General features: G+C 38.1%; 1 protein-coding gene across 1 annotated transcript in view; it reads right to left on the bottom strand.

Annotated features, from left to right (window-relative positions):
* The window catches only part of SPTLC3 (serine palmitoyltransferase long chain base subunit 3), a 156735-nt gene that overhangs the window by 91324 nt on the left and 50365 nt on the right, over positions 1–15046 (bottom strand). The window contains exons 3-4 of the mRNA XM_004433748.3: positions 10315–10469; positions 9520–9668 (exon numbers count right to left, since the gene is read on the bottom strand). Coding sequence (XP_004433805.1) covers positions 9520–9668; positions 10315–10469 — 304 coding nt within the window. The remainder of the gene's footprint in view (positions 1–9519; positions 9669–10314; positions 10470–15046) is intronic.

Below are 15046 nucleotides of genomic sequence, written 5' to 3'. Positions count from 1 at the left end.
GCTGTTACTACATGTCTGCTCTTAACCGTTCAGTGCTCAGGGAAAGAAAGACCAAGAAACTACACACATTTACAGAATAAAAGTGAGGAAGAGGGAAGAAAGGAAACAAAAGCTTCTGTCTAGTTTGCCTGAGTTTAATCTTTCCTGAATTTGGAAATCTGGACCAGCAATGTGTGTCAGGATACACTCACAGATCAAAACTAACTCACTTCACTGGTTTTCTGGGATGTCTATTACCTACTTTCCAGTTTTTATTTACAGACTCTATCTCCCAGGTATACCTGGTATTCACACCATACAAAATAAAGACCATTGCGTTTTAGAAAATTTTTGACTAATTTGGTCAAGAAAGTCAGTCAGGCTAGATCATTTCCAGTGGTTCCCAAACTGTGATCCCCAGAGCAGCAGAATCAACATCACCTGGGAACTCATTAGAAATGCAAAATCTGAGGTCCTATTCCAGACCTACTGAATCAGAAACTCTGTAGGTGGGGCCAACAACCTGTATTTTTCCAAGCCCTGCAGGCGATTCTGATGTGAGCTCAAGTTTGAGAACCACTGGTTTAAGCTAAAGAATCCACATAGCCTGCAGCAGGGTTCCTCTAGTACAATGGAAAATCTGGTCAGTCCGATTCAGTGGCACTGTCTTGGAAGCACCAGAACTATTTTCATAAGACTGTGCCTTCATTTTAAGCTCCTGTTTACTTTTAAGAAAATAATTAACCCAAGAAATATGAGATCATTGTGAGAAACTTAGAAAATACTACAAAATAAAATGTAACAACCTTTATCAATGCAGATATTCATGTAAAATGTCTTAAAAAATGGACTCATAATGTACATACTGTCCTATAACTTATAAATTTTCCATTTTACGGAGGAGAAAATTGAGGACTAGGGAGGCACAGAGCTTATCTCAGGCCGTAGTTAGTTAAAAGGAAGAGCTAGGATTTGAACCCAAGCAACTTAATCCCAGAGCCTTGGCTCTCAACCCTGGTGCTGAGGAACTACATTATAGTTTCAAATGGCTAAATAATACTATGTTAAACAGATCTACCAAGTGTATTTAATCAATTTCCTACTGCTGGATACTCACTTATTTCTCCAATTTTTACTACTGATAATGATATTGCAATGATTATTCTTGAAGACGCATCTTTGAACATTTATTCAAATTTTTTAAGACAAAATTTCTCAAAATGGGATTGCTGAGTTAAGTGGCTTGCTGTTGATACGTTTTCAAATTTCCCTCCCATTTACTCTATCAACAATATATAAGTGTACCCTTTTCTTCACTCCTTTGAAACTGTAGGATAGTACTTCTTTAACTTTTGCCAATTAGGTGAAAAATGGTGTATCTGTGTCTTAATCATTCTTTGGTTATTAATGGGGCAGAGTATTTTCTACAGGCTCATTGGCCACTTATATTTCTTTTGTCTTAATTGCCCATTTGTGTACTGGATCTACTTTTTAATATAAAATTTTCATTAAAATATAAACATACATATAGGAAAGGAAACAGATTGTAAGTATAGAGCTCTATGAAGTTTCATAAAGGCATATATAAAGTTTCCTAAAACACACACATATAACTGAATTAAGATTAAAAAAACCAGAATATAAACACCACCTAGGATGTCCCTTTGTGCCCCATCCTGGTCACCATCCACTTCCCCACAAAGGGAACCACTATACTACCCATTCTCAACAGTTCTCAATTGCCCCCAAAGGGTGGAAAACTGATTCTTGGAGGGGGGATATCTTATCTATTTATGTACAAAGTTTAGATGTCCATGTACTGCATAAACAGATAAACAGTGTCTCTGCGGATATCATGGGAGAGGGTGATAATGAAAAGAGGCTGAGAAACATCACACTATCCCGACTGTGCGGTTTTGCCTGTTTTGAACTTTGTCAAAATCTTGGCCCACTTCTTAGACTGGAGTGTTCTTTTCCTTTTTGATTTGTGAGAGTCTTTACATGTTAAGAACATTAACATTTTGTTCTGCATATTGAGGATAACATTTTCTAATTTTGTTCTCTGACTTTTAACTTTGTTGACATTGTCTTTATGTACAGAAGTTTGAATGTTTTATTTTGTTGGATCTTTTCCCTCAAGGTTTCTGGGAGTGCTTTCTCTGGTTCCCGGAGCCTGAGCACACAGTAGCCTGCTGTCAGAATCAGGCTTGAGAAATCTGAAGGGCAAACAGTTGTGGCTAGTGGTTGGGTTGGGAGCAAGCTGCCTTTCCTCTGGCAGAGGACAGTGTCTGTTTTCCATGGACCACGGTGGCTTGTGTTGCATGGAGTCAGCCTGGAGTTCATTTAAAATGGCCCCTCCCACATAAGGGCTCATTCTGCCAGGGGAGGTGCGTTCTGCTGGAAAACATTGGAAGTGATTATGGATTATAGAACTGAGGGGTGAACATACATAAGTGACAACCTAGAAAAGAAGCTATGATGGTCTGAATGTTTGTGTCCCCCCAGAATTCATATGCTGAAAACATCACGCCCGAAGTGATGGTATTAGAAGGTGGGCTTTGGGAGGTGATTAGGTCATGAGGACAGAGCCCTCATAAATAGGATTAGTGCCTTTATGAAAGAGGCCCCAGAGAGCTGGCCCGTCCCTTCCGCCATATGAGGATACAACGGAGAAGTCTGCAACACGGAAGAGGGCCCTCACGACCATGCTGGCACGCTGATCTGGGACTTGCAGCCTCCAGAACTGTGAAAAATAAACTTCTGTGGTTTACAAGCCACTCAGTCTGTGGTATTTTCTTATAACAGCCTGAATGGACTAAGACAGAGGCGTTGCTCACCTCAAAGGAGCTACAGTCTGACATTCCTAGCAGGGCCCTTACCAAGGAATGCACACAAGTGCATTTTGTATTTGAATTGTCTGAGTAGCTTTATTCTGTTCATTTGCTCATTCATTCATCAATTCAGTCATTCATTCAGTTTCAATTTTATTTACATAGTTATTTCTGATGGTAGCTGTTCTTGGTTTTTACATTTCCATCTCAAATGCCTCAGTTTACCTAAGTGTAATTTACCTAGATGTAATGTGTGAGGTAGGAATCTAACTTATTTCCTTATATGATCAGCTACTTATCACAACACTAATGATGTGATTGATACTTTTCCAACTAATTTGAAATATTGCTCTTGATATATACAAATGAGCATGGCAAGTTGTGTCTGTCTCTGGACTTTCAATTTAGATCCCCCCACCCCCCACCCTGTCCATTAATGTCATCAGGATTGTGTTCAGTTTACATATTCATTTGGGGAAATGTTGATGGAATTACAATACTGAGTCATTCCCTTCTGGAATACGGTATCTCTCTCTGTTTTTTTCAAGTCCTCTTTTAAGTCTTTTATAACAGTTTTATAGTTTTCTTCAAATAGGTTTTACACATTTTCAAAATAAGTTTATTCCTTAAATGTTTGCTATTTTGCTCATATTTACTAATAATATCATTTTCCCCAGTATATCCTCTTAACTGGTTGTTGATTATTGACTTTACTATATGAGTTTTAAAAATTGGTGTTTATTGAATTCTTTATTGAATAGTTATTATTTCAAATAATTTTTGATTATGTAACTATGTAAAATGGAATAAAGGGGACTAAAACTCTATCCCTCCTGCTCAGCTCCCTGTCTTCTTTACGGTGGCCCCCAAACCAGCCCCCTCAGAGGTCCCCTTTGCTCTTCACAAATCACAGCTTGAAAACCAGAGCAGCGAACAATCAGATCATCTGCAAATAATAGTGTACCTCTTCTTTTATTATACATTTACTTCTTATTCTGTCACGAGGCAGTCATTCAGTAAATATTTATTGACTTAAAGAATGAAAAATGAATGGATAATTATGTTGTGTAGTACTTCCAAAGGTTATTAAAAATGGTGGTAAAAACACATCTTCACCTTTTTCCTGACTTTAAAGTGAAAGCTTCTAGTGTTTTGTCATGAAAGGTAGTACAGTCTCTGTTTGAATTAGATATTTTTTATTCCATTCAGGAATCTCCTATTTTTATTCTATTAAAAGTTTTATAAAGAATGACTACTGAGTTTTATAAAAGCTTTAGCAACATCTATCAAGATAATCATATGTTTTCTTCTTGGATCTTTCAATGTTATAAATTGTCTTATTATTGAACTAACCATCCTTACAGTCCCTGAATAGAACTGCTTGATCGTGTTATCCTCTTATTTGAATACACCGTTGGATTTGCAATGCCAATTTCTTATATAATTTTTTTTCTAAGTAATATTGCCTTATAATTTTCCTCTTATTAAATTCTTGTTTGTCAAATTTTGGATCAAGGTTATGCTAGCTCAGCAGTTGTCAACTCTGGCTGCTCATCAGAATCGCCTCGAGTGATTTATTAAAATACAGATGCCTCAGCCCCATAGAAATTACTCTTCTCTAATTCAAAACTTTCTGTTTTTATCTTCAATAATTCAATACTTTTCTTTCCTTTTATTTCTTACTGCATTGGTTGTTTAGTGTACTAGCTTCAATCTTTCTTCTTTAGTAAAGTAAGAATATACTTTTTCCTCTGCATACACACCTAGCTAGATCCTATGGTGTTCTCATAATTGTTAGTTTCTAAATATGACCTAACTATAATTTCATTTTCTTTTTGATTCAAGAATCACTTAGGAGAGGGCTTTAAAATACTCAACTGATTTTTAAAAAAAGCGTTTGTTTTTAATTTTGTTATTAATTTTTAGCTTTATTTCCCTGTGATCCAAGAACGTGACCTATGTAGATTCCACTTTTGGGAATTTAATGACTTTTTTTGTGGCATAATATATAGTAAATTTTTGTGATAATTTAGTAGCTATTTAAAAAGATAAAGTATATTGGCAATATGTTTTAAGTTTCAGCATTCAATATATAAAATTAAGGACACTCTTAATGTCCTCTGTGTCTTTATTTGTTTCTTCTTTTGCCTTCTTTGTTTTTCAAGGTCTTGTATCACTATTTCCTATGGTCTCCTATCACTATTTCATTTTTTATTTTTCTTGCTTTTGTTTCTAATCAGCCTGTGGAATGTTAAATTGACCCACATGATTTTAAAGCCTCCCATAATTCATTGTCCTACTAATTTCCAGTTGTACAGAAAAATAAACAGCCATATATGTCTCTGCTGTGTTGCTTAATACACAGGGATATGGGACTTATATCTTCTTCATCATGGGCACGCCGCATAATTTTTCTAAGGTGAATCTCTTATTACCTTTAATGATTCATAACTTAAGCTTAACTTCTGCTTTCCTTTTTGTTCACATTTGCACCACATATTTAAGTTGTTTTTTCATTTATTTTTGAAGTTTCAGCTTATTCTTTCCTTGAGGCTTAATTCACAGGAAAGGAACACAAGCAATTATGCATTTACTTTGCCTCAGGGTTCGCTGCACCATGTCTTCCACTGTTAAATCAACACATTCAAACACACATCTTCCACGTTCGGAAAAATTAAATAGTTATTTCAGATAAAGAAATTCAAAGATCAAACGTGGAAATATCTTGCATAATGAAGATATTACTGGTTATTGTTTGATGTTAGTACTCAGACATTATGAACAATTTGCACACAATTCTCAATCCCAATGCTGAAAATCTAAAAATCCATGTAGTTGCAAAATCTGTTTGCAAACAGTTATCCTAGCAACTTTCCAGCTAAAAATTTGGAGGCAAGCCACCTTAAAAAGAGGATATGGAGTTCCAGTCTCTCCGACTTTTGATAAGCTGTTCAGTCTAGAGTTCACTAATTCACAACGTAATATCACACACACTGAAACTCAAAAATTTCTAGTCTTTCACAGCACATTAACAAAGTTATCAGGAAAAACTAGGCTGTAATTACCAAAGATATCACATATGGCACACAATTTGAAGGAGACAGCCCAAATCAGGAGCATTCTAACAAAAAACAACATGATTATAGAAGATATGAGTTTAAAATGTGTCAGACATTTTAAATGCTTGATTATGTCTCAAAACTGCCATTTCACTCATATTTAGGATATAAAAAATGTACAATCCTCCCACCTCCTCAGCCTGTGGAATGTTAAACTGACCCGCAAGAGAGTCAGAGCCTCCCTTAATTCTGAATTCCACTATTTTTTAGTTATACATGAATATAAACAGCAGCACATCATTTCACATCTTAAAGACCACATTTGCAATTCTGTACATATCTGTCTGGAAATGTATCATCTCCACCTGTATTTTGGGCTTATTTTAACATTTGCAGGTGCAGATTTGGCTAAAGGCCTTACTCTTGGGCTCAGTCTGTGCTGCTCCCTCACCGGATCGACCTCCCTCTTGGGCAGGAGGATATGTTGGTGGTGGTTGCAGCAGGGAGGCAGGAACTAGGTGCCTGGCTGGGACCTATCTTTCTACTTTTCGCCCTTTGAAACAACTTTAATTTAGTTTTATTTATTTCTGATTACAACGCATAGTTGAGTTTAGGTTTTTGGCCAAATAATGTTTTTCTTTCAGTAGTCAAATATGTCCTAGTTGCATACTTTTCATCAAAATAATATGTGTGATCTTCTCTTCTTTTACTATGTTTTAAATGCTTCCACTTGATTTCTTTTTTGTTTAATTTCGCTATTTTGTAATATGATTTCTGTGTTCTTTTCTCCCTAGAACATTGGAAATTATTTTTAAAAAGCTCTGGGAAGTACTTTTAAGTGATTAAACATTCTTAAACTTTTCCTTTGGTTCCTCAAGAAGCTATTTTGGTTACTAAAAATTGTTAAGCCTTCATATTCCCAAGTTTTCGCTGTTAATCCATTGGCATTGTTAAACATTTTCTTTCTTATTTTTTTTTGGTGAGGAAGACTGGCTCTGGGCTAACATCCCTTGCCAATCTTCCTCTTTTTGCTGAGGAAGATTAGCCCTGAGCTAACATCCGTGCCCATCTTCCTCCATTTTGTATGTGGGACACAGCCACAGCATGGCTTGATAAGCCGTGCATAGGTCTGCACCTGGGATCTGAACCTGCGAACCCCAGGCCGCCAAAGCGGAGCACATGAACTTAATCACTATGCCACCAGGCTGGCCTAAACACTTTCTTAAGACTATATAGCATGTTTTCAAAAGTTACTTGTATTTCTTGAAATAAAAGTCATTCAAAATTATGCTATTAATTCTTGTATACTATGTTAAGGTTACTATTTATGTTGCAGAATACTTTCAAATGAATCCTGTTTATTTATATATTTGTTGACTGCTTATATCCTTGTTTTCAGTCCTTCTATTTGCCTAAAATAGAAGTGGGTGGCTTCTATTTTGCTCTCTCATTGTTTACTTGAAACCTCTTAAAATCTTCTTCCTAGAGCTTGAGCTGGAGAGCTCAAAGAAACAGGTAAATATTACAAGTCCAGCAATTCAGAAGGATGAGTAGATGGAGAAAGAACTTAGGCTGCAGGCAGTCCAAACTGGGATTTTCATCTCTGTCTTGTTTCCCTGGGTCTTTTGAGCCTTAGAGTCAGGGAGCCATATTCCATTTGTAGCTTCCACTGGAGGCAAACCATTGGCTATGTCAAGTTGCCTCCCTCCAGCTTCTGCTGTCTGTGACTGGGGAGTGTTTTGTCTCGGCAAGTTGAGGGGTCATCATCTTCTGGAATGTATTTTCTGTCTGGTTCATTAACAGTCCTGGTGTTGGGTGTCACCAGCAGCAGAGGAAACATCTCCACAGGTTACTGACTCTATGGCTCTCATGACTGGCAGTATTCTTCCAGTCTCTGCTTCATCTGCAAAAGGGGCATTGTGGGCGACCTAGTTCTCCTAGGTGGAGTAGAACCTTCCTTTCATACTCTGCTTTTGTCTCCAGCCCTTATGCCTCAAAATAAAGATAAGTAAGATGTCTTTCTTAAGAAATCTGGGCAACCACTTATAAACTCTGGAGCTTTAGCTAAGTATTTACTGAATATGTGTGTAAAAAAGTTATTCTGTTCAATTTGAATTGTTATTTGTTGTACAGATCTGAATACACTCGTGTCATTTAACGATGGGGATATGTTCTAAGAAATGCATCGTTAGGCAATTTTGTTGTTGTGCAAACATCATGGAGTGTACTTACATAAACCTAGTTGGTATAGCCTACTACACACCTGGGCTATATGGTAGTAATCTTATGGGACCACTGTCGTACATGCAGTTTGTTGTTGACCAAAACATCGTTATGCAGTGCATGACTGTAATTACATAGTTTTAAAGCCCTTCTGCCAACTGGTTATCTAAGAGGGGCATGTGGCTCATTTTTCATTAATAGTAAATCCTTTTTAAGCAGATTTACCTCTGATTCTTAGACAGGCCTGAAACTAACCTGGTGAACCCTGTACATAATATCCTGGATGAGAAACTGCTATAGTAGAGAAAGCTGTGCTGGACTGGGAGTTAGGACGGTTAATAAGCCACTGAGGTCACATCACTTACTCACCATGATCCTTAGTGTTCTCCTCTAGAAGACGGGAATAACACCACCTGTACTGCCTACTACAGTGCAGGATTTTTGTGAGAAATAAATGAGATGATATATAAGAAAAAAATGTGTCAGGAATAGCAAAGCACTCTACTGGAGAAGCTTGCATCACCCCCTTCTCCCTGAAGTGGAGAAGAGCAGAAGTTTCCTTCTCACAGATTTCACTCCTCTGAATAAAAGAGAAATGTTTCAGCTAAAAGAGAAACAGGCAGTCTGTTCCACCTTACCCATTCATTCATTCATCATTCAGTCATTCATTCAGTCAGTCAACACAACAGTCAACAAGGCCAATTCCTCCCTTCATGAAGCTTATGTTTTAGTAGGAAAGATGGGCAATATACACAAAAGCAAGATCAGTGATGGACATCATTGAGAAAAGAGCCAAATCCAAATGAGAAGTTGTTGGTCACTGTGTATAAAGTTTCGGTTATGCAAGATGAATAAGTTCTAGAGATCTGCTAACATAGTGCCTATAGTTAACAATACTGTATTGTGCACTAAAAAAATTGTTAAAAGGGTAGATCTCATGCTAAGTGTTCTTACCACAAAAAGGAGGGACACAAAGAAATTTTCTGAGGTGATGGATACGTTTATTACTTCATTATGATGATGGTTTCATGGTGTATGCATATGTCCAAACTCATCAAATTGAATACATTAAATAAGTATAGTTTTTTGGGATATCAATTATATCTCAACGAAGCTGTTAAAAAAAAATAAAAGTGGGAGAAAGGACCCAGAAAAGGACCCGATGAGGGAGGCACAATAGTTGTGATTTTAGATAATATGGTCAGGAAAGATTCATTCTGGAGAATTAAAATCTGTAATTAATCAACTGCCTGGCAACAGCATAATTCTTAAAATTTCCAAAAAGAAACTTCATATACCTTTTTCTTTTTGCATTTTTATGGCAGCTTTTTGAGGCACACGGTCTAGATATGCTGTAGATTTGAGAGGTAGCCACAAGGAATCTGAGACCTAACGGGACAAAATTTCAAAGTAATGAATATACATACCCATTTCATGTCTGGTGCTGGCCACACCTACACCATATGCCTCTAAGACTTCCTTTACTGTCCTCATAGATTCATCGTATCTGGCTGCCATACCAAGGAAGTTATAGGAGCCCATGTTGATGACATCTTCAATGATTCTTCCAGTATACCTGCAGTGAGAAGGGGAGGTGAGCACAAAGGGCTTTCTCATTTAATATTGTCCCAGTGCCTCATAAAAGACTCTCACAAAGAGATCTTGGGTCTAGCCCAAATCATATATTTTCTTTTTTCTTTTTGACTTGCATTGTTGTTACCATAAAACAGTTTGTCCTTAGAGGAAAGTAACCCCATACTGAAGCTGAGGAGAGCATTGGAAAAACACATCTTGAGCCATGGAGTATTACCTAGTCCTAATTTTCCTTGGGTGCTTGCTTTCATGACACCTGTGTTCTGGTTTAAATTCTAGCAAGACCTTTCTAAATGAGAAAGAGGCACAGTCATCACTATCTCCTTCCGCAAAAGGTAGGAGAGTGTAATTTGTCAATAAAGCTGAAAAGGGTTCTTCTTCGCTGGCTCTGGGTATCTTGCACCTTCTGACACAGGTCTTGCTTTAATTGCAATATAAACAAGCCACGCTTGGCAACTTAATTAGTGTGACTTCCCCCATTGGCATGATGAGAGCTTGCAAAGAGGTGAATCATGGAAGACCAGGTGCTTCCATACTTTGGTTTTTTCAGATCGGTAATCTGGTGCCCACACTAAGACTTCTTTGAAAGGATTTTCTTTCAACCAAGCCCCTCCAGGTGGCTGCCTCACCTAAATGTCCAGTTGTAGTCGTCCGACACCCTCTCCATCACGTCAAACAGAGCCCCTGGGGCACTGCAGATGGGCCGGTTCCAATTGTCTCTGATTCTCATGTAAAGGTTCCGTGTGTAAAAATTCTCAAAGTTTTGATACAGTGGCACAAAATCCTGTTACAACAGAGGCAGAAAGTTACCTTTGGTCTCTCATTGTCTGTATTTCATTTGCAATTGAAGGCTGGGTGAAGACCTGGAAGAGCCATGCAAATATTCTATCTGTCAATATTTTTTGAGCAAGTGTCTGTGGGTAACAGGACAGGGGGGTCCACAAATAATTCTGTAAGGCCTCCATCCTTAAAGAACTTACATTTTAGTGGGGGAAGAAAAAAAGGTGGCAAATAAAGGTAACAAAGATGACAGTGTAATCCAAGTCCCAAAATGGGTAGTGGAGAAAATGAATTCCTGCAGAATTCCATCTAAGGGGTAACAATAGGTGTTTATGTCCAAAGCAGTTTAGTTGGAAAAAATTGGTTGGATGATAATAAGTCTAAACTTTTTTGAACCTGACTATCGTCACTCATCGTGTTTTTAGAAATGCGGATGAACTTGAACTGTTGGACCTGCTGGCAGGTGGCTGGCTGTTGTATAGCCAAGGGCCTGGAGACCGAGTTGGTGAGCCTGTGGAGGCACCTTGCTTTTCTTGCAGTTGAAGTAACGGCATTGTTTTGCTGTATAAAATATAATCCAAGCCTGAAGGATTTGCGATACAGCTGAGCCTCAAAGCAAGACATATCTAATTTGTCATCTAACTCCTAATATTTAGTATAAGGCAGAAAGTGCAAAACCCTGGCCTAAGTCAGTACTTTGGGTGTTTGTAAGATTAGAGCTGGAGGGATAGTCACACCTTCTGGAAGAATCAAGGTGGCTTCATGTAGGAGGGGCCTTGGAGATGGGCAATGAGGTAGAATGAGATTGCCATGGGCAGGGATGCTTGGAGAAGGCACTCAGGGTGAATGTGTCTGTATGCTGGAAATATATGGTGTATTTGAAAAGAATGAGTAAGAATAAAAAGGTCCTATCACTCTGCTCAGAACCTATCATGGCTCTCACCTCATTCGGAGTCAAAGCCAAGGTCCTGACTGGTCTGGCTCCCTGTTACCTCTCAGATTCCACCCCTACTATTCCCCGTGGTGTGGGTGAGGCTGCAATGTCAGCTGGGCACAGAAAGTAGGAGCCTTAAGAGTCCACAGGAGGAACTCACACATTACCTGGGGGCAATGGGGAGTCACTGAATAATTACCAGTGGACTTTCTCATTCTCTCTCCATCCTCTTTGAGTTCTTTGCTCTCTTTTCGCCTTATGAAATGGAGCTGATTTCCTGCAGGAACAAGGAGGACCATGGGGGAAAGGCTTTGTGTAAGACCTTCTTGTGCTACTGGCTTGGCCCACTAATCTCCTGACCTGGTCCATTCTAGGGGAAATTATACAGAATCTACAGGTTTTGATGGCTGGTGGCTGCATCCAAGCCACAGTCTTCTCTGTCACTTCACCCTTTGGTTTTCAAAGACAATGGCATCATTCCCAGGGGGGAATTGTGATTATCTATAAGAAAGAATGTTCATAACCACATACTGGGGACTATCTATTGCATGTGAATTTGAAAGATGGTTGAGGAACTCTACTGGTTACACTTGTAAGTTAAAAATCTCATATTAAATGCATTTGCTCTCAAATGGCTAAATATCCTGATTTTATTAGGTGATTTAAATAGGTTTTATTATGATTAAGAGCTACAAGGTTATGATAATCAATTATACTCTTTTATGTTCTAACAGGGAAATGGACATATTTTTGAGAGACAAGGAGATTGTGTAATTCCAGGAAAATCTTTTCCAAACTATTTCCTCTTTGATTTAATAACATTTTTATTCAAATTGTTTACTGACTTTTGGATTACTCTATCTCCCCAAACATTGTTTGTGTCCTTCTATTTCTAATTTTTATTTCTTATTTGAAATGACATCATATAAATTCATTCTATCAAGACAAAAGAGAGAAGTAGGTCCTAAGTAATACTTCTGGACTTTGAATGGGATTACAGTTTTAGATTTTATGAGATATCTTACTCAAAATAAAGGTAACAGTTGATTTAGGAGAGAAGTTAACATTCGGCTTACAAAAATAGTTGGTTTTAGGTAGAAAAGAATCAAAATATTATATCAACAAAATTAAAACAAGATTAATTTCAGACATAGATACACAAGATACCAGGGCAGAGACAACATAGAAGTCATAGAGTTCAAATACTCATTTGACAAGTAAGGAAAATCAGACCTAGCAAGGTGAGTGACTTGAACTTTCTGGTCAGCCTCTGGCTTCATCTGCCCTCCCAGCAGTCACTTCAGAGTGATCTCAGGCTGGCATCTGCCTCAGCTTATCCTAGCTTTCCTCTAAAACACCAGTGAAGACAAAAAACATAACCCACCACATGGAAAACTAAGGCCAACAGATTTCCAGGCTATGGAGGAGTGTCCACTCATCATAAGGAACTTGACATTGACTTGAGAAAAACACCTGGGGCTTCCCATCATTGATGCCTCATAAAGATGTGTCATCATGGCCCCTGAGGGAAGGTGGGAAAATACTCCATCCTGCCCAGCCTCTTTGGGTCCTGGCTCAGAGATCCAGAATTTCTACCTATGAGGAAATGGACAGCCAGCTCTTCATTGAGATAAATGCTCTGAGGGCAAGATACAGGATTCTAACCCATTTTGCAGGATCAGCAAAGACTTCCTGCTAGGGAATGATCTTCACATTCAATAGAACTTTTTATAAATTAGGTACTTGAAACCTCCCTGCCAAAGCGATGGGCCAGTTTATCCTCCCAGAGCCATTTCTTTGTGGGTGGTGTGAGCACTAACCCAGATCTGAAACACAAACTCAGCAGTCTACGTGTTCCTGAGAGGGTCAACTGAGCTTGGAAACTTACTTAGAATTCAAGATCTGGTCCAGAGAAGAGGTGCCTGGCTTTGGGGTCATTGTCCTCCTCTTCCTCTGCATCTGTGAGGCTTCCTGCCTCTGCATGGGTGTATTTTCACTCCACCCCATTCCTTTGAGCACCAGTGAGGTTTCTTCAGGAACAGTCAACACTTTCCAAAGGTCAGTGTCCTCTAGTCTCAGGTAAGCCTCCCACAGCATTTTAACTATACCGGAAAATGAAACTGGACTAGATATTGCAAAAACAGGCATTGTAATAGGACATATGTTTATCCACCTGTTAATTTAACTTGTCATTTGGCCTACTCATTATCTTTATTTTTCTTCCTGACACAAATGGCCAGATGTGAAAGTGAACCCCAGACCAGGAGGGCGCAATCATTTTTGGGGGTAAGGTATAGGAGGTTTGAGCAAAATCTAAAAATGCAGCCATAAGAATGGCTTTGTTTTTTCTGTAATGTGACTATGTTTCTTTTTCCATATTTAAACCTGTAGGGTATTTTTTAATTTTCCAAGTACTATAGATATTTTTATCCAACTTTTATAGACAAATCAATGGAAAGTCAGAAAATTTGAGTGGACAAATTGGGGATTGTACCCAGTTCTAAAACCAATCCTTTTCTCCAGAAACCATGCTGCAAGTGTTGGTGTTTGTAAGGAATTGAAGAGAACATATTTATGGCCCATTGTAAAAAATACTACCAAATTTGGAAGCGTATTCCTTCTTATTTTATTTAACTACATGCCCCCTCAGTAGCAAATTGAATCATGAATTTGTAGAGAAAGAAAGAATCATTATCAAACACCAGTTATTCATTTGTGCCTACATTGACATTTCTGTTCTCACCTAATATTTTATTTTATATCCTTATTTCCTTTTGGGAAGCAGATATTTCTCTTACCAGGGTTTAACTCAGAATAAAAAAATATGTTTGTGGGCTGGCCTCATGGCTTGGTGGTTAAGTGCACGCGCTCCGATGCTGGTGGTCCGGGGTTCGGATCCCGGGCGCGCACCAAGGCACCACTTCTCCGTCCATCCTGAGGCCGAGTCCCACATACAGCAACTAGAAGGATGTGCAGCTATGACATACAACTATCTACTGGGGCTTTGGGGGGAGAAAATAAATAAAATAAAATCTTTAAAAAAAAAAAAAATATGTTTGTGTTTTCTTTTTCCTTGGAAAGGGTGACTGTATTATAAACAGTTCTTTGAAGTATTAGAAACACAAAGTGAAGATAGCTAAATTTAATTTTTCTTATTAAGAAATTAGAGGGAGGTTGAAAAAAGATGTCAGACTCAGCACTCGTATGTAGTCTACCACTCATCTAATAGTCTTGTTGAATTTGTTGATGTACGCCCTCAGTTATGACAAAACTAGATATTTAAGTGATCTATTTAAATGACAAAAAATAGATATTTAATAAAAAAATAAATTTATAAATGACTAGAAAGACAATCAAGAGTGTCATCAATTAATCAGAAATATTGAAGGATCACAAGAGATAGAACATAAATAAGATCTGATCAATGGAGAAATAAGACCATAGGAAACCATAGCTCTAAAACATTTGTAGAGAAGACTGGTGTGGACATAAGCTAACTGTAGGGGAGCTTCAAGCTGAGAGTCAATAACTACAGGAAGTTGATACTCAGGGTGATTAACTAGGAAGCTAGATCTCTTTGTCCTCCTTTTATTGGATTAATAGGTAAGAAGCAGCAATATTGTCTATAGGAGAAAGTATTATGGTGG

The sequence above is a fragment of the Ceratotherium simum genome, chromosome 21 (genome assembly GCF_057802395.1).
Source record: "Ceratotherium simum simum isolate JZ-2026a chromosome 21, ASM5780239v1, whole genome shotgun sequence".
Lineage (NCBI taxonomy): Eukaryota > Metazoa > Chordata > Mammalia > Perissodactyla > Rhinocerotidae > Ceratotherium > Ceratotherium simum.
This window is presented reverse-complemented; position numbering and strand designations above follow the sequence as displayed.